The following is a 21330-nucleotide window of genomic DNA, read 5'->3' as shown; positions in this document are numbered from 1 at the left end:
GAGGGGGGTAGTGAGGGGCGACCAGGCCGGCAAGGGGGGCAGTAAGGGGTGACCAGGCAGGCGGGGGGGACAGTTGGGGGCAACCAGGCCAGTAGGGGGGAGCAGTTGGGGGCAACCAGGCTGGCAGAGGGGGCAATTAGGTGTGATCAGGCCGGCAGGCAGAGGTGGTTAGGAGTGATCAGACTGGCGAGGGGGAGGGGGCAGTTAGGGGCGATCAGGCAGGCAGGCAGGTGAGCAGTTAGGAGCCAGCGGTCTCAGATTGTGAGAGGGATGTCTAACTGCTGATTCTCTACACACATGCATTCACACACACAAATTTGATTCCTATTCATTTATTATGCAGAAAGAACTAACACCTTAGTCTGACTTATTTTATCTGACTAGAGGTCATTTTTTCTGTCTCTCTGGGTGTCTATATTACCATAGTGCTAAGTAAAAACAAAATTTATGATGCATTCCCAGTCCTTATCCTTTATTTTTTTTAACTTACATGGAAATAATGGGTTGACCAGTCAATTCATTTAACAAATAAGGTTTGAGAAGAAGGCTCCTTTCGTTTTCATAGAGGATTTCTATTGAACCTTTCCTCTCCTTACATAAAAGAGAAATCTTCCCCAGAAGGAAGACAGGACAGCGATGGGGTTGGAGAGACGCCCCATTGGCCCCCGTGGCCCTGCTGCGCACCCCACCGTCTGCCCCATCTTTTTCCACTGCTGGTAAAGCACTTGTATAGGAACCCCCTCAGGACACATTTATGATGGACCCCGTCTTGGGACCATTATTCATCACATTGCATTTCCCTTATAGTTCTACTCTGAGAAACAAGTACCTGTAATGGTTACAAATATGTTTGTGTTCGTGTGCACCTGTGTGCTTGAACTAATATAAGGTCCCACTTTGCATCTTAGAAAAGATGCTTAGCAAGTATCCCATCACAGTGTTCTCTGTGGTGGTATTCTGCACAGTGTCTGGCATGCTACTATCTGTTCTATATGTGGGTGAGGGCTCTTAGGTGAGTGTAGTTTCCTTGGTGTTCAATCCACTTAATGGGGAGACCTGCCTCGGCTTCGCACTCTCTTCAGGTCTTTTCTCCCCCACCTCATGCTCGCTGGGCCCACCCCCCACCACAACTTCTTAGGTACCCGGAGGAGAAGCCCCCCAAACAGATGCTCCTCGTCTCCCACTGAATCTGAAACAATATTCCTCCTGCCCTGGAGGTGAAGAGAGAAAATGGTTCCTTTTCCTTCATCTATAATTTTTCCTCCCAGATCTCTCTGAAATTGAGTCCTAGGCACCCTTCATTGCTGGCTTCTTAGAACATTCTTCAAAATAAAAATAAAAAAGCTTTAAAAATTCTTAAATGACGGTCATTAGAATAACTGCATTTCAGGATTAAAGCCACGGGATGAAACCCTGTCCTTTGATCGTGTCTGCATCCCTTGGTGACCTCCTTCAGAGAGAACGCTGAAAGCTTCCATGAGGAGCCTTGTTTGAATGCATAGCCGGGGCTAAACGCCCCTCTGGCCTTGGCTCTAAAGAAAGGCCCAGTTTCCACGAACGTTTGAGATGCTAAATCAAACTAAAGAGATGATCATAAATGGTGATAAGACGCCAGGACATGTTGTTCTGGGGAGCCCATTCATCGAAGTCCTAACATCCCTCATGCGATAGGAAAAAGCAGATGCAGGTAAGACCTAGCAGTAAGGGGCAGGAATGAGCAAATATTTTGATTCAGATACTTGAGATACCATCTACTAACGCCGTAATTAATCACATAAAATGCTTTAATCATTCATAAATGTCTCTTGCCTTGACCCACTTTTCACATTGAATCACATCTCTGTTTCTGGGATAGAAAGTGGACTTTGAATACACAACACAGACATTTGTGAGAACATGGGCGAGGAGAACACTTCACTTGAAAAGGCATTCTTAGAAAATACCTCTGTATCTGGGGAAGAGGGAGAGCACTTCTCTAGAATTTGTTCATGAACACAGAAGCCATGAATGTATCATGTTAATAACAGGAAGCAAAAGATAACATGAATTGAGGTTAGTCTTGCTCCCTCTGAGCTAAGCTCTAGCAAGGCACCTGCCATGTGACCAGCCACATATATTGCTCCTAACAGAACTAACCATACACAGGAAGGACTAGAACATGGCCACAATGACACAGACACACTTATGACCTAAGCATTGTTCATCAGGGAATTTCCTCATTAGAAATGTTATTTTCTACAAATCTAGCCTTGTTTCTTACAGGTATATATACTCTATACTTTTCACTGGGTTTTTGCACCCATTGTTTTAAACAGTGGCTAAAACAGATTTTATGGTAATGTTTTGAAAAATAGATTAACTGATAAAGAGACGAAATGAATTGCCATTGTTAGACAATAGAGGGCAAAGAGCTATAGAACTCAACCCTGATCTCCCAAATCCTGCTTCGTTTCTGTAAATGGAATGGTCCGTGGTGGGCTTATCCAGCAGACAGAGTAGATGAATGCTTAAGGTCCATGGGAAACAGAAGCATCGAAATCGATATTTAAAAACTTTATATTGAAAAAACCCCAGAGTCGAAGTATTATCATAGGACAAAGTCAGCACTTGAGAAACTTTCTTAAACTTGCGTTATGGCTGAAGACGCCTTGTTGCTCTTTAACTTTGAGTGAGCTACAGTGAGGGGTGGGGCGCAGTGGCACTCCATGGCTTGTTCCTTACCCACCATTTCTAAGGTCCCTAATTAATCTGTGAACACTGCCATTGTTTTCAGTGAAAATATTAAATTCTAGGTCCATTAAGACTGAAATTCATCAGTAATGCAGAAAATACTAAGTCCCATATAACATAATTACAAGTAGAAATGATCTCTCCCATCAAAAAATACGGTAATACTTCTACATAAAAACATTGCACTAGAGCAGTGGTTCTCAACCTTCCTAATGCCGTGACCCTTTAATACAGTTCCTCATGTTGTGGTTACCCCCAATTTCATTGTTACAAATTGAACATAATTAAAGCATAGTGATTAATCACAAAAACAGTATGTAATTATATATGTGTTTTCCGATGGTCTTAGGCGACCTCTGTGAAAGGGTCGTTCGACCCCCAAAGGGGTCGCGACCCACAGGTTGAGAACCGCTGCACTAGAGCATCTTTTGATGGACTAGACAATAAAATTGGCCTCTGGAGCAACAATAGTGTAACATTAGTCATCTAAAGATAGACTGACCCCTGAAGAAGGCGGAGGATCAAATCCCATAAAGGGCACTGCTACTGATATTCCACTTATGGGTTAAAATTTAAATATGTATTTTATATCTATATCTATATCATCTATATGTATACCTATACCTATATCTAATCATCTATATCTATATCTACATCTATATCTATACCTATACCTATATCTATATCATCTATATCTATATCATCTATATCTATATATCTATATCTATATCTGATATATACGGAACACATTTCTGAAAAGTTTACTGACAAATGTCATAATAGAAAAGATGATGGGCATTTACCTTGTCAGTGCCCCTGGCTTTCTGAAGAAAGAACAGCCAGTGCTTTTAAAAACCTTACAAGTACAGGCCAATCTCTGGCAGGTCTCAAGTGCCACTCACCTTCCTCTCAACACAGCTCAGTTAAGGTAAAAATGGCAGTGATCCAAAGGAAATGGATATAAAATAAAAAGTGACGTTTCTCTCTCTTTCCATTCCTCTCTTTGTAAAATCAATAAAACTATATCCTCGGATGAGGATTAAAAAATAAATTCATTTAAAAAGAAGTACACAGAAAGTTTTGTGCTGTATCTATAACATATTTTCAAGTGAAGTCATTTCAATAGGAAAAGTCTGAAATTATTTTAAAATGTGAAAATAAAATTCTCAGCCTTAACTATTTCCTGGTCCCTTAGCGACTATAACTCCATGCTTATGCCTACTTCCATATTAAAATGGTTTCTAAAGTAAATAAAAATGAGTAGCAAAGTTTTATCTTCAGAAATAAATCCCCTTTCTTCTTGGATGTGAATACATGAAGTAAGATAAAGTTAAAAAAAATAACAAAGTTAATTAATCAAAACTGTAATAAATGATTGCTTTGCTGTGTGTCTCACAATTACATGAAGTTTACTTCATTAATTCAAGCCATAAAGTCTTGTAAACTGGGAGCAAAACTGATAACAGAACATTTAATCCAGGATTATTTGTACTATATCTCTCTTCCTCACCCCCAAGCAGCCTTCCTCGCTCATTTTAACTATGTAATTTCTGAACATCCCTGGTAGAAGGGCTCTCTACGTTTACTGGCTTGTACATAAACCTGAAATTCCCTGGTGCCTGAGGTGTTAGAGAATTGACAATTTTCGAAACTAGGATTCTCATTCATTATATGATCACTATTACTCGCATTGACCATTTTACACAAAAGGAAATGTTTCTGAAACGTTGTATGTGTGTTTAAAGTTTTCCCTTGAGTCTTAATGAGTGAATTATGCTGGGTAGAATTTGACATGGATTTTATCATTTAACCCTTAGAGCAATCCCAGGAATAGATTTTTATCATCTCCGTTTAACAAATGAGGAAGCTAAGCTCCAGAGAGGTTATGTAATTAGTCCAACAAGAAGAAGGGAGAGGACTCACGTGGTAACCTGGTTTCAGAGCTCCCCTGTAACCACTGCATTTTACCGTCTTTCTTGGTCATCAGTATTAAAGAAAAAAGAGGGGGGTGGGGGGAGACTGTCTCATCCATAAAGAGTTGCCATATTAACCTCACAGAATAGGTTAATGGCGTTAAAATGTTTTAAATGTTCCCTGGTGTGAGATTCTTCAGAAAATGCTCTCACCAGTTGGAGGTGACCCTCTGAATACCAGGGGCAGTCACGCACTCTGTACCTTGTCTCAGGTGGCGAAGTCCCCCCGAAACAAGTCAGATTCCACGGCAACAATGCAGGGTCCGCCTGGAGGAGATTAACAGGCCGTCAGTCCTGTCCTAGCAGAACTGACAGCGAGAGCCCGTGATTTCCAACCACGGTGCCACTGAAGGAACACGGGTGTGCGGCAAGGATTTTTAAAGCACGCGACACCTGACTATGTCGTCAGGGGCACTGACCTCAGTTTCCTGAGATCGTCAAATAAAAAATGACAACAGCAACACAACAATTAGCCATCTGGTGGGAATGGATCAAAATCATACCTATTATTCTGGTCAGGGCTGCATAAAATATATTTCTTGGTGTGCCGAGGATTTTAGTAATTAGCTTATGTGTGCCATGCGATGAAAAGGGTTGAAAGTCGCTGATGTAGCCTACGTGTGAAGGCGTAGGGCTTCTCATTGTCAGAAGACATTCGCCAGTGGAGCGGTGACTCTTGGTTTAAGATTTGTACCTAATGCGTGAGCTGAGATAGAGACACCGCCTGACACTGGTGAATCGAGAGCATAAACAATCACTTCTTAAAGCAAAATGCTAAAGTCACAAGACTGTCCATGGTACTAAATACCAGGAATGTGGAAGGTTGTGGGCACGCACTGAATTTCGAGATCAGTTTCACTGCTCCACAGAGTGACTCGGGCATGCTTTGCTCCGTATCAGACACTGAGCTTTAGCGCAAAATGAAATTGGCCTCATCACAATGTTTTTAAAAATGGCCTTCTCCACCTTTGCTTTCTAAGATGAATTTAGAGAATAGCAATAACATGTTTGTTTTACTGAAATGATGACATTAAAGCCATGTTTTGTGCTAAATACCACACAACACCCTCAATGAAAAATTGGTCTGCAGGGCCAAACATTTGACATTTTCACTAATGAACATTCTTAGGATTATGAATAAAGAACAAATCCTATATAATAAAAGCCTAGTATGCAAATGGATGGAATGGCGGAATGACCGGTGGAACGACCAGTCACTATGATGTGCACTGACCACCAGAGGGCAGACGCTCAATGCAGGAGCTGCCCCCAGCCCACAGGCTCCAAGCCAGCCAAGGCAAGTGCCAGTGGGCCCCCACCCCGCATCGCCCCGCCTAATGAGTCAACAGGAGGCAGCGGCGGAGGGAGGGGCTGGCGAGTGGGTGGCGCCAGGCCAGCCAAGGCGGGTGCCAGCGGAGGCCCCCCAATCACCCCACTGGTCACCCCACAGATTGGCCCTGATCGCCGGCCAGGCCTAGGGACCCTACCCATACATGAATTTCGTGCACCGGGCCTCTAGTTACAAATAATAACCTAGTGGAATGTGTTTAGTCTACCATATGGCTTATGATTTTTAAATATTTAATATTGTGATATTCTATCACAAACCACCTGCACTGCACATAACTGGATAATGAAACTAGAAAATTTATTTTTTTTAAATTAATTAAGTTAAAATATTCTTCAACAGAGCCTGTAAATCCAAGTGCTATTAAAGGCCCCAAAAGTCCTGATTCATAAATACAGAGCCCGCCATAGTCCAGGGACGCCCCTGTCTGAGGACGTAAGGCATGGTCCTGGGCCACATCTCTCATTCAACAAGGATCACTCTGCCTTCATCTGGTTGGCACATTGTATGTCTTTACATACTTTTGAAAGGAAGGCTTTATGATACACACACACACATATGCACTCACATGCACGCACACGCACACACACGCACATGCATGCACACAGACGCGCGCGCACACACACACACACACACACACAGCTTGCAAATGCTATAACATGGGGCCCAAGCATTCTTAGATGTGTTATAAAATTGAAATGTCCAACCAATGGTTTGCTGTATTTCTATGAGCTCTCTTTACCCATTTCTTGCACAAGGAAACATGAGTAGTGATCGTCTTTTACAGGGGACATCATTAATTTGTGGAGGTATGAAACAGTCTTGTAAATGTGAAAACATTTTTCAACTAAACATTTATTTACTCAACAAATAGCAACTGAATGCAAAGGCACTGCAGTATCTCCGAATTCTGCTAGATATGGTTCTATGCCACTAATGTGCCTGGGTATCGAATTATTGGAATCACCTATTGGTAATTATTTGGTTAATTTTGAAGTTTTTCAGGAAAATACTTTTATCTGGAAAATATAAATATAAATACTCCAGTTAAAAGTGCATTCATAGTAATAATAGACAAAAAGTTGGCCTGTGTAATCAAATATGCATTCACTCTGCACCGTAACAATTTTGCTTCAGAATCCTAACTACTACTTTAGAAAGACTTGTGCTATGTTGAATCTGTCAGACCTATAAACATTTGTTAAATAACCAACTATTACATTTTTGTAAATCCTCACCTGAGGATATTTTTTTCCACTGATTTTTAGAGAGTGGAAGGGAGGGAGGGAGGAGGGGGGAGAGAGAGAGAAGCATCGATGTAAGAGACACACATCCACTGGTTGCCTCCTGCATGTACCTCAACCTGGGCCAGGGAATGAACCCACAACCCAGGTACTGCCCTTGACCGACAACTGAACCCATGACACTGCAGTACAGGGGAAGGGAGGGCTGACTCTCTAACCACTGAGAACACTAACCAGGGCAATTCCTGTTCTTTAATAGTGTCGCTAATTCCCAAACCAGGAGGCTGCCAGATTTACACTTTGACCCCGGCTTCGCCACTGCTCTCCTGGCAGAGGTACTCATGCTGTTTGGATTCCTGTCAACCCTGCAGCATGGATGTTTTGCTCTGACTCTGGTTCTGTTATCATTTACTCCAATTTGCTATTTTCAGTTCCTATCACTATTTCTTCTTCCTCTTTCTTCTCTGATCCTCTCCCGCATTCAATCTCCACACCCACTCATCAGCTCCCCTGGCCTACTCCGGAGGGATGTTTAAATAGATTTCAGGCTGCCAGCTAAAATACAGCACATACAATTAAATATGAATTCCAGTTAAGCATGCAATATTGGGGCTGACATATTAAAAATTATTGTTTATCTGAAATTCAAATATACCTGGGCATCTTCTATCTTGTTAAATCTGGCCACTTCACAGTGTACATTTATCTACGATGAATGAAAATGTGAATCAGAGCCTGAAGATGACTTAACACTTGGAACAAGTTGATATGTTAGGAAAATCTAAGACTATGCCAAGAGCAGAAGTGAGAAGCAAGGCAGTCTGCAGGGGATTTGAAATCGCAGTGCCCAATTTAAGCAATGTTTTCCAACTTTGTAGACCAACACCACAGGTATGAACATATTTTACATACACATTTATATAAGATTCATTTCTATTCTCTTCTATTTCACTTTTTAAAAGTGATCATGCCCGGCCGCCATGGCTCAGTGGTTGAGCGTTGACCTATGAGCCAGGGTCACGGTTCCATTCTCAGTCAGGGCACATGCCCAGGTTATGGGCTTAGTCCCCAGTACGGGGCGTGCAGGAGGCAGCCAATCAATGATTCTCTCTCATCATTGATGTTCCTATCTCTCTCTCCCACTTCCTTCCTCTCTGAAATCAATAAAATCAACATATTTAAAAAAATAAAGTGATCACACCCACCACCCCGACTTGACAGCTCGCCAATAGGTTATGACAGGCAACGTAAAAGACACTGGTCGGAAGCAGAGGGAGGCAGCCTGCCAACCCAGACACATTTGCTGTGTGTGGTGTTGAGAGGAGATGGTGGCTCTGAGGTCAAGTTTAAAATGAAGGCTGGAACATCCAAAGGCAGTCGAAAGCAGGCGGGACTATTTTTAGGCAGTTCTGGCCATGTTTCACGCAGCCACAAACAATTTGGAAACTCGAGGCAGATGCGTCAATGCAGGCTGAGCGGAATGAATGTGAATGTGGAACAGGGACAGAAGGCAGCATCCTGCGGGGAGTGGTCCCAGGTGAGGCAAAAGGCAGACGCTGGGTTTGGGCTAAGGCGCAGGAATCCGCCATGTGACAAAAGACACCAGAGGAGGACAACAGAGAGGCAACAGCATCCCAGGGCACCAGGACATCAAGACACATGAGTAGATCAGGTATTGGCAAACAAGAAGTAGAATGTGATTAAGTTCATTATAAATAATCAAATTTTTATTGGAAAGTTTTTGCTTCATTGATTCCACTTCGGCAGTCAATCAATGATTCTCTCTCATCATTGATGTTCCTATCTCTCTCTCCCACTTCCTTCCTCTCTGAAATCAATAAAATCAACATATTTAAAAAAATAAAGTGATCACACCCACCACCCCGACTTGACAGCTCGCCAATAGGTTATGACAGGCAACGTAAAAGACACTGGTCGGAAGCAGAGGGAGGCAGCCTGCCAACCCAGACACATTTGCTGTGTGTGGTGTTGAGAGGAGATGGTGGCTCTGAGGTCAAGTTTAAAATGAAGGCTGGAACATCCAAAGGCAGTCGAAAGCAGGCGGGACTATTTTTAGGCAGTTCTGGCCATGTTTCACGCAGCCACGAGCAATTTGGAAACTCGAGACAGATGCGTCAATGCAGGCTGAGCAGGATGGAAAGTGAATGTGGAGCAGGGACGGAGGGCAGCATCCTGCGGGGATGGAGAAGTGGTCCCAGGTGAGGCAAAAAAAGGCAGACGCTGGGTTTGGGCGAAGGCACAGGAATCCGCCGTGTGACAAAAGACACCGGAGGAGGACAGCAGAGAGGCGACAGCATCCCAGGGCACCAGGACATCACGACACATGAGTAGATCAGGTATTGGCAAACAAGAAGTAGAATGTGATTAAGTTCATTATAAATAATCAAATTTTATTGGAAAGTTTTTGCTTCATTGATTCCACTTCAATGCTGTGTTGCTTTGCCCCTTCCCCCCCCCGAAAAAAAAACCTTTATTTTCTTTTTTTTCATATAATAAAGATAAATGGTGAGCATATTTAATTTGGAGTTGTTTCTTGCAATAATTAAAATAGTCACCGATTGAGCAAATGAGACAATGTCAAAAGAGTCCAACTCGAGTTATAGCTGAAAGTGTGGGTGCTACTTCTGTGTCGCTTCTTGTGTGATGGTAGAATATCTAGCTGTGGAGGAACAGACTGTGGTAGCAGAGAGTCCTGAGATTAGAGGAGAAAACGAGCAGATGGGCACCGAGAAGGGCTTTCGTCAGGCGCTTCCTAAGAGTAAAATAGAGGGACTCCATTCATACTGCACGTGAGGGGACTTACTCAGCAGATCCAGGGTGTCTCCCCTCACGTGCGGCAGGAGGAGCCACACTGAAATCTGCAGCCATCCCTGGGAAGCGTGGGGAACTGACTTCTCCGTTTTTCCTGAAGCGAACGTAGGGCATGATGCATTCGTATTTTTTTTTAAATATATTTTATTGATTTTTTACAGAGAGGAAGGGAGAGAGACAGAGAGCTAGAAACATCGATGAGAGAGAAACACCGATCAGCTGCCTCCTGCACACCTCCCACTGGGGATGTGCCCGCAACCCGGGTACACGCCCCCGACCGGAATCGAACCTGGGACCCTTCAGTCCGCAGGCCGACGCTCTATCCACTGAGCCAAACCGGCCTTGGCGATGCATTCGTATTTTACTGTTCATGTTCCTTTTCTACACCCTGCTTGTCAGCGGGAAAGCCACACTTCTTTGAATGAAGTGCCAAGAATAGTGTGGCTGCAGCCATTCAAAGCGGCAAGAATCAGCAGCTTCGGGGGAGGGAGGAGGGGAAGGTGAGACTTGATTCCAGGGCACAGCTCTGGAGGCAGCAGCCGCAGAGTCTGAGAGATGACAAGGGTGGGCTCCGGGCACGGACTTCACAGTCTGGGCTCTGGAATGGCGCAACTCCTGGCAGACGATGAAAACATCTTTCCGACATACTAAGGAGGGAAATGGCCACGTGGTTTCCTGGATAAAGTGTCTCTCTACTTGGGGTGTTTACTGTGCTCTAAATGGGGCCTTTGCAAATGGGGAAGTGGGTGCATTTTTTTCCCAGTAACTGGGGCTTGGTTCCTGGAACGTTACACCCAGGGATTAAGGAATTAAATTCCTGGGAGCACCTGGGGCAAAGCCAATGTCTGCCCAGAAGCCTGGAGTCCCACCGTGAGAAATGCTGCTCTAGACCGCTCAGTGGGGCAAAGGTAGGCTTCTGATTGCTCGTATGGAAAATAACACAATAATCAATAAATAAGAATACAAGGATAAATTCTGTGTTTTGCGTACTCACAACTGTAAATCTACTTTTGCCCCACCCTATCCTATCTAATAAAGATGGAATATGCAAATTGACCATCACCACACGACAAAGATGGTGGTGCCCACAGCCAATAAGGAGGGAATATGCAAATTGATGCGACAAAGATGGTGGCGGCCTGGTCAGGATGCAGGCATTCTGCCCCGCCCCAGCTGCTCCTGGCCTTTGGGCAACGTGTGCGTGCAGGCGAGAACTTCCCAGAAGAAATACCAACCTCATGGACTTACTGGGACATCTCTAGGAGACTTCCACAAATTCATTATTCCGTTTGTTCCTCCAACAGTCCATGCAGGCAGAATGTACAGAGAACAGGAATCTCATTCCACACAGTAGGAAACAGTGTCCGGAAGTGAAGTGTCTCCCAACACCACGCGCCTGGCAGATGATGGTTCATAGAACCAAACCTACAACTGTCTGATTCCAAAGAGCCTTTCAAGTTTACCCACTGCCTTCCAAGATAAGCATCAGATGGAGACTCCCATAAAGAAATATCAATGGTGTTCGGCTGGTGTGACCCAGTGTTTGACCATTGAACCATGAACCAAGAGGTCACTGGTTTGATTCCCTGTCAAGGCACATGCCTGGGTTGTGGGCTCCATCCCCAGTAGGTGCCATGCAGGAGGCAGCCAATCAATGATTCTCTCTCACTGAAGTTTCTATCTCTCTCTCCCTCTCCCTTCCTCTCTGAAATCAATAAAAATACCTTTAAAAAATAGATGAAGGGTGGTTTCTTTTTACCTACCATGAAATGATTAAGCCAGTAAATAATCTCAATGCTGGGAAAGTCAGGAATGAAGTCACGGGCAGGTGGCGTCCATAGGTCACGGAGGAGCACAGGTGACACAGAGAGAACCTGACTTTTCAATGGCTAATTATGATTTTTGAAAAGCTGTTTACAGCATCTGGCCCCCACAAACAACTTCATACAGGTTTGAAGTAGTTATTATGTTCAACGCGTTACATATATTATTTCTGAGCTTCAAAACAAACCTACTAATAATCCACGCCAAAGTCATCCCTAATAGGACTTTCCTTTTCAGGATTTAAGTCCTTGTCCAGCTGATGTCACTGGTGTTCTTCCTATTACATTTGATCCAAATGAATCACACTTCCAGGTACTTGTACAGGTGCGCACAGGCACGTCCTTGAGGGACTTCAAAAGGTTTTATTTACTTCACGGTCACCGTACCCAGGAGTACCTAAACCTCTGGATCCAAGTGGTATAGGCATTAAATGTCCTGAGTGGTTATAGAAGCTGCATTGGCTCACTCTCACCACAAGGGTGCACTAAAGTAGCAACTTATGTCTAGGCTGGACATAAAGAGTTAATGAGGTTTCTCCAAGGTTCATCCCTTTCACGGAATATATCTATTTACTGGGATATTATTGTTTAATATGAAAACTAGCAATGACGGGGTTTGTGATGATACGCTGGTTTGGGTGAGCTCTTATGTCTTTTGAGGGTCTCCACTACCACCTTCTAAGCAGACAGCATTTTGCACTGATTCGTGCCCTCCTGTGATAATTCTAACTACACTATATGAGAAACAAATCGATTTTGATCAATGGCAGTACACATTCTGTTTTAGGGTTGCTACTTCATACTCTAATCCCCATGCCACTTGTATTTTTCTTTCTGAGATGTTTTAGACACCTGACTTGTCAGTCTGAATAATATTATTTTAGTTATCAAAACAGTGGGCCCTGGCCAGCGTTACTCAGTGGTTAGTGCTTCGGCCCGAGCACCGAAGGGTCGCAGCATCGGTTCCCGGTCAAGGGCAAGTATCTGAGTTGCAGGCTCATCCCCGCCCTGTTGGGGTGGGTGCAGAAGGCAACCAATTGGTATCTCTCATATGGATGTTTCTCTCTCTCCCCTCTCCCTTCCCTTCCACTCTTTCTGAAAAATCAATGGGAAAAATATCCTTGGGTGAGCATTTAAAACAAAACAAAACAAAACAAAACAAAAAAACAATGGGACTATTCTAACGAAAAAATGGATTGAATATTATGTGTATTATGTTTAAATGTAATGGCTGTCTTCAATATTTAGAAATTGCCTATGTGAAACCTAAATATGTGTGTGGGATACACGGGTACGGGTGTGTATCTGATAAAAATAAACCAATGTGGGAAATTTTTTCCCTGAAGAGCACACAGGAAGCACTTGTGTTAAATGATTTGTTTACCTTATTCAGAGCCTCTGAAATGGCATAAATCCTCTCACTGTTCAATGTGAATGTGAGCTGTGCAGTGCCCGGCCTTTCCAGGCCTGGGCTACAGCTCCAATTCGGTGCCATTATTCCTATTTATGGTAACTTCTTTATCTGCTGAGCTGGCATCACAAAGGCAAGGACTGACAGAGACGAGGAGAACTTACTCCTCCGGCAGGTACTTGCTGAGGACCTACTACGAGACTGGTCTTCTGCTGAGCTGTGTGCTGACACAGGGACATGAAAAACAGACATGGTCTCCCACCAACAGGGATTGTATGGTATTTTAACATCTACTCTAGCCATAAAAAAAGAAAAGCAAACAAAAGGAACCTCACAAAAGTACCATAAAAGATCTACAATTGTACCATAAAACATATATAAAAGTACTGTGATATATATATGTAATTGAGCAGTGTTTTATGCTCATAAACTTTCCAAGATGAACTAGTTATAAAATATACTTCTAAGTCACTGACTTAATGTATAACAGTATCATGGAGCTCAATATTAGAGAAAGTCCTTAAACACATTTAAATTTGGAATAATTGTAAGGTTTTATCTCTATTTGATCTCCAGAACAGTCATTGATTTAAGCCACCCTAACTTATAATAGTAACATGAAGTGAACAACGCCACCTACATTAAGGCGGCAGTGCCCATGTCTGTTTATTTGCTGCATTGTTGGTGCCAACCTGCTACTCACATTGGTTACCATCTTCACTGTGTCCCCAGCACAGTGATGGCCCCACACACATTCTCATTGGTTTTAAGAAAACTGAACTATAACCCTCTCATTTTACATGTCACAAACAACTGTGGCCTAAGCAAAAAAAAAAAAAAAGTAAAAATAAAGGTTAAATTAATGGTTTGGAACTCATGGATTAGAGTTTAGTGCTATTTTTTTCACACCAAAATGGCTACAAATTTTGGTCATTTAATCTCCCTATATGTTGACAAGAATTCTGAGAATGTTAACATGACAAGTGAGCAGAAACCAGTGCAAGTTATAATATCCTACTGAGCAGTAGAGATGATGAACCAATAGGGATTTATTTTTTTTAAAGGACAAAAATGATACTAATATACTTTTAAGGTCAAGTGTTCTAGATCTAATAAAATAAAGATTTCCCTTTTTAATTTTAAGACAGGAACATAGAAATTCTGCATGAGATAGTATTTTTCTGTAGTATGTATCTGGAAAGAAATATTCAATAAATATTGAAAACATATTCTTTAAATAGAGCCAGGTTTTAAATTTTTCCGAAAATTAATTTAACAGAATTAACCTGTGGAAAAGTGTAATGAAATCATTAAAACACTCATAAACCTACAAGAGAACCCCTAACCGGGGGCTCTGCCTGCTTTCATGTTTTCCTTCAGCCCAGGCAAACCTTGGCTAAAAGTTACAGGGTGGACTTCCAGGGATAGTGCCACCTACAGGATGCACACGAAACATGCACAGGTTATTGCCATTAGTATCTCCCAAAACGGGAGTGGGGAGTGTTGGGGGGGGCTCGGGGGCAGGGAGAGGAAATTACGTCCAAAATATAATTAGGGCCGTGGTAGCCCTGTGCTATTGATCTGCTTGTCCTTCTACCTGGAACTTGAGTAGTGACTGGATAAAGAAGAAGTAACAATATTCAAATGCTAACCAGATGCCAAGCACTTCACACATCTTAACTCACTTATTTTACCACACCACACATACCCTTATCTCCCTCTAGACCAGTGGTTCTCAACCTTCCTAATGCCGCGACCCTTTAATACAGTTCCTCATGTTGTGGTGACCCCCAACCATAAAATTATTTTCATTGCTACTTCATAACTGCAATGTTGCTACTGTTATGAATCGTAATGTAAATATCTGATATGCAGGATGTATTTTCATTGTTATAAATCGAACATTATTAAAGCATAGTGATTAATCACAAAAACAATATGTAATTATATATGTGTTTTCCAATGGTCGTAGGCGACCCCTGTGAAAGGGTCGTTCGACCCCCAAAGGGGTCGTGACCCACAGGTTGAGAACCGCTGCTCTAGACAGAAAGAGAGAAAAAGGTAAATAATTTGCCCAAAGAGACACAGGTAGAAAGTGCTGGACTTGACATTTGAAACTGAGTTGGTCTGGGTTCTAGTCTATTTCTTGTAGCTACAGTGCACACTAGCCACTCTGAATTAAAGGAATGTAATTACTGGCAGCTATGTATGTGAGCAATGCACGCAGGCTTATTGCATCACACTACAAGGGGGGTGTCGTTTACATACATGCACATACATATGCAGACTGTTCTCTCTATTGAAAACACGAACGTTCCCCCTTAGTTCCTGGAGTTCCACCAGTTACTCTAGTTTTCTGTTTGTTTTTTCATGGAAGAGCATTGAAACTGAATCTCTCAAGGGCCCCTGACATAAAACCCTGGAAAGGCAGCTGTGCTGAGCCTGTGGTGGACACAAGCGTTAAGCCCTCCCTCGAGGAGCACTGAGTGCCCTGAAGGGAGCTCAGGACGCGTTGAGAAGAGGTAGACGGGAAGACAAACAGCTTCCACACTAGTTTTGTATAATGTTGCATCATTCATTCTGAAGGGACTCTCCAAATTGTAAGTGCCGGCATTCGATTTTCTGCACAAAAATGCATTTTATGTTCAAATATATATGTATACTAGTAATTGAATGATCCACACCTCGTCTCCACTCTGTTAAAATGAGAGTTTACTCTAGTCAAGTCTACCGAAAGAAACACATTCAATGGACCAATCACAGTTAATGAGGAGACAGTGATGAATACAGAGAAAGTACCTAAGACACTAAAATTCAACAATGTCTGAAAATAATAACTATGGTAGCCTTCACATATTCCTAACATGTGTCATTTTATGTGGATTTGTTTTTCAAAGAACTCGTGAGTAATAGAACATATACTTTCCAATTTTATCTACAGCCAAATCAATTTGCAATAAACTTTAAGTTATAGAATGCCTAGATATTTCAAGGAATGATATACTGCAAATAGGTAAAAACAAATAGCATTCAAAGTTAATCTGATATTAAAGAACCACCATTTCCTGCAGAGTGAAAACATAGAAAGATTTGCAAAAAAGGCAAAGTAAATAAAATGATCACTAAATCTATTGATAATATTATTAAGACAATCTGAGACGCTTTAATGATTAGTTGTATAAGTATGGTTTCTTGGCCATGTAGAAAAAAGGAAGAAAAAAAAGGTCAATAAACATAATCATGCATGCTCTATGAGCTAATGAGTTAGAAGTAGAAAAAATCTTAAACTTAATGGAACCATTACAATTGCCATAGGTATCTAGCTAATTCTACTAATAACTAGCCAATCCTAGTATTAGTATCGAGAACTCAACTCTGACCCAACACCACTCCATTTCAAATTGCATTTAGTTTTATGCTCCATTACTTGAACATTTATATTAATTTTTAACATTAGACTTAAGTTCACTGCAGAGTCAAGTACACAATTTTGCTGGTATTGCAGCAGGTGTTTTTTTTTCTACGATGAGTTATTAGTCCACAAAATGGAAATGTTTCCTAATTAGGATTCTCTATAGAGATACCAGAAGGTAATTGGTTAGGCCAAAAAGAACCTTCATGATATTAGGAAAAGGTTGAAAACACTTTAGATGTGAAAATAAACAATAAATTTGGGAAAGAGAAAGATCTTCAAACAGAATATTCTCAATAGGGATTAGATCACGTTTTAGATGCTGCTTAGACTTTAAAAGTTGGTATCCTTACTCCAAATTGCAGAAAATGCCTTTATAATGTTAATGCAAAATAACATATGTTAAAGCATGCTTTCCAATATACTGAGAGTCTTTAGCATGCAACATGGGAATGGATCAGATTCTCACATTTCATTTCAGAAAACAAAGGTGAGCTATTTGGGTCTGACTCATGTTCCCACTTTAGTTTAAGATCTCGATCTAGTGCATTGGAAAGATTAAATTGTTTTAAATTGCTTTTGGCATCTAATCAGATTTGGCTGCCACCCTCCTACAGACAATGAAACCACTCCTTTCTTGTTAGCTTTTCATTTAATACAATTAAACTGATGTATGTCTACCTTACAGAGTCCTATCAAGTTCAGGTAGTTATTTCATGAAAATAGGTTATCATAAGAGTACACAGTTAGTGACATTAGTAGATCAATATACAATTATTTTCCTATGACCATCCAGAGATAAAAAACTGGCTTAGGAGAAGGTGAAATGAGCATGTGCAGGAATATTAGTCGACATAAAAATATCCTAAAGGTAGGTAGGTCACTGCTATTAGTCATGATAAGAGTACCTCCTGAGATATGTAAGTCAAAAGAAAGTTTATGTGGCAGAATTATGTGAGGAAAGTTATAATAGTGCCTGCCCACAAACCATGCAGTTTGGAAACAGCCAAGAAACAAAACCATAGAGAAGGAGAGATAAATACAACATGTATTAGGGGTTATTATTCAACTACACGGGTTCACTATGACCCTGGAAATATAGCAAAAAAATAGTTATGGAAAAGAAGCTCTTTCTTATGCTCAGTAGCTAATTTTCAAACATATGTACCTGTATCTGAAACTTTGAGCATTTCACACATTTTTCTGTATCTGAAAAAAAAATGGATCCAAACTGATATTGTGTATCAATAGAGCTGAAAACAGTTAATATAAAGGCAGCCAAAAGCAAAGTTCAATAAGAATTCTAAAAAAGCATATTCTTCTGATTGCTGATAAGGTACCTCTGACATACACTTTGCTCATATTGGAAAAGAATAACTTACTGTTCCATTTTCCTAGAAAGGATGAAATATCTATATTAAGATGATTTTAATTAAAAAAAGCTAGATTAAAGTGTCTAGATCAAACAGTAAGTAATAATTAGACCCTTTAGAAATAATATATAACTCCAGCTTGACAATATATATTTCAAAATTTAACAGTTAATTAAACCTTCTTTTCACATAATTTATGATATAAACATTATATATATATATATATCCATTCAAAAATGTCCCAGGGCATTAAATCTATAAAAATAACACATATCTTTTAATAACCTATTCTGTAAGAAATGTATACCCTTTGGTACAATGTATTCATATAAGGAGACATTTAAAGAGTACATAAAATTTTCTTACCCATGTGATTATAAGCATTAAAGAGGAACTACCCAAACACATTAATATGATTTGAAGGGGAAGGAATGTTAAAACTGTAGTGGTAGTACCAATATTCAAAAGTTCCAGCCATATTATGATGCAGTGAATAAATAACATATTGGACTGGGACTCCCACATATTATGTATATTTAAAGAATACAATATAAGACTCCTAGAGACAGGTTTAAATTATATACAATAGACTTGGTGAACACACGACCAAAACAGAACCAGTAATAATTAAATTATAGCTTAAAAGTTGGGTGTGACCATGAGATGGTCTAATTTATGTCACAGATAGAATAGTTATCCTTCTTTAACCCCGTTTAATAAGCACGCCTAATACCGAATTTCAAAATGCACGCCTTGTCCTCCTGTCATGCCTTCGCAACTTACCGCTTTGTACGTTCTCTTCTGCCCAGCGTGCTTCCGAATTTGTTCTCCATTTGGCCCTGTCTCCACGTGCATGGAGTAGATGATGTCGAAGAAATCTTCGACCACGGCCACCCGCCGCAGGGACAGCTTCTCGTCCACCCCTACGCCATCCTGAAACAGAAGCAGAACAAGCAGCACAAAATTAGTAAAAAAAAAAAAAAAAAAAAAAAGAAAAGAAAAGTGTATTTAACACACAGTGAACACATAAAGTTGCTTCAACAAAAACATTTTCACACACTGAACCAGGGCATGTGAGTAACTTTCTCAATCACTGCGCTGCACTGGGACACACACCAGGACTCCAGGCCGAAGCCGTGTGCCATGTGATATGAGAGGGACAGGAAAATGGACATTTTCCCTGTGTGCGGGCAGAACGGGCTAATTCTCACAGTGGCCCCAGGCTCTCTCTTCAGCCTCAGGGGCAGACCCTGCCATTTGGCCCCCAGGCCTTCAGTTCACTCACATATTCACAAACACACAAACAGCGACAACAGAACATCTGGTGAAGCAAATAATTTGTAAAACTCTGGAGCTGAAATAAATCTTTGATTTTATGTGTTGACTATTGAATAAATTCACCCTAATTATATAAAAATAGCACGTTGGTAAACCAAATTATGAACCTTTAATCTGCAGCATTCTTTAATATCTTCTAAAGTGTTTGTTACCAACCATATTTTTTTTTAAAAAAAAGGGAAACAACAAAATAACTTGTAAAAATTCAAACAAACAATATTTCTAGGAAAAGAAAGAAAATAGAACAAAGTAAAAGTAGCATAAAGAGAGAAATGAAGTATTTCAACCTAAAATAATACTTCAACCTAAAAAAAAAAAATGAGTGTTTTGAGTGGCAACCCTCCAAAAATGCATTAATTTTATACCAGCATTTCATTTGCAAAACTAGAGAAAATGTAATTCCACTTCTTTCCAAGATTGATGATTTACCCAAGAAAACAGTATTGAGGTCCAAGTTTATGCTTCTTCAATGAGAAGATAATTACAAGTGTTTGCGGAGCAGATTCATTCTCCTTCAGCACAAACAAAAGTCTGAGTCCCTAGGAGCCCTTGCCTTCGGCACAAAGAGGCCTGGGCAGCGCTGCCTGGCCATATGCTCAGGCTGCACGCGGCGCTGCACTTGTCACATGCTGTCTGGCAAGAGTGGCTTCCACCGCCTCCTCCTCGCCTGCTCTGCTGCTGCCCTGGAAGCACAAATCACTTTCCCTTTCAAGGTCCCCATTAACCACGCGTCATTGAGGCTGCTTGCTTCCCTGCTTTTCTTCTTAAATATATTTTTATTGACTTCAGAGAGGGCGGAGAGGGAGAGAGAGAGAGAAACATCAATGATGAGAGAGAATCATTGATCGGCTGCCTCCTCCATGCCCCACACTGGGGATCGAGCTTGCCTCCTTCAGCACAAACAAAAGTCTGAGTCCCTAGGAGCCCTTGCCTTCGGCACAAAGAGGCCTGGGCAGCGCTGCCCGGCCATATGCTCAGGCTGCACGCGGTGCTGCACTTGTCACATGCTGTCTGGCAGGAGTGGCTTCCACTGCCTCCTCCTCGCCTGCTCTGCTGCTGCCCTGGAAGCACAAATCACTTTCCCTTTCAAGGTCCCCATTAACCACGCGTCATTGAGGCTGCTTGCTTCCCTGCTTTCCTTCTTAAATTTTTTATTGATGACTTCAGAGAGGGCGGAGAGGGAGAGAGAGAGAGAAACATCAATGATGAGAGAGAATCATTGATCAGCTGCCTCCTCCACGCTCCACACTGGGGATCGAACTTGCATCAGAGCATGTGCCCTGACCGGGAATCGAACCATGACCTCCTGGTTCATGGGTGGACGCTCAACCCCTGGGCCACGCTGGCCGGCTCCCCTGCTTTTTCACCATCTCACCGCACTAACATCTACTAACAGCTACGGAGTAAACAAGGGCAAGGTAAAAACGAATCTTCTCTCCCTGAAAATGGATTTATTTTTACGTAAATTTAGGGTTCCTTTGAAGATTTAGTCAACTGAGCTATCTCCTTTGGTCGTCATTGTGGATAATGCAGTATTTGGCTGTGATTGAGCAGCACAAAGGCATCTTCTCACTTTTTCCCTTAACGAACAGACACAATCATTAGCTGAAAGAGTAAAGTTACACCCGTAGTACTAAGAACCAGAGTGAGGCAAATAAAAATGAGTTTTAGAGATGCTAATATTCATTGAACACTCAATGATAACAAAATTAATAGGTCAAAAGACATATGGTGTTCATGGCCAATGGCCTATAATGCATGAGTATATTTGGAAAGAGATGCTAACAAAATAAAAAATAATTTAAAGCCTTTACAGCTAAGAAACCAATCTTGTGAGTCATAAGCC

At 41.5% G+C, this 21330-nt stretch overlaps 1 protein-coding gene across 4 annotated transcripts in view; it reads right to left on the bottom strand.

The window, feature by feature from the left end:
* NOL4 (nucleolar protein 4) overlaps positions 1 to 21330 on the bottom strand; it is a 228959-nt gene that overhangs the window by 158364 nt on the left and 49265 nt on the right. For 2 of the 4 annotated variants that reach the window (XM_014542009.1, XM_014542011.1), the window contains exons 2-3: positions 18930 to 19079; positions 17942 to 17982 (exon numbers count right to left, since the gene is read on the bottom strand). In XM_014542009.1, the coding sequence (XP_014397495.1) occupies positions 17942 to 17982; positions 18930 to 19079 (191 nt within the window). Of the gene's footprint in view, positions 1 to 17941; positions 17983 to 18929; positions 19080 to 21330 lie in introns of those variants that run through there. The other 2 variants (XM_014542010.1, XM_014542012.1) reach the window with 1 other exon arrangement.

The sequence above is a fragment of the Myotis brandtii genome, unplaced genomic scaffold (assembly GCF_000412655.1).
Source record: "Myotis brandtii unplaced genomic scaffold, ASM41265v1 scaffold289, whole genome shotgun sequence".
Classification (NCBI taxonomy): Eukaryota; Metazoa; Chordata; class Mammalia; order Chiroptera; family Vespertilionidae; genus Myotis; species Myotis brandtii.
The sequence above is the reverse complement of the archived record's forward strand: the minus strand, read 5'-3'. Positions and strand labels throughout refer to the sequence as shown.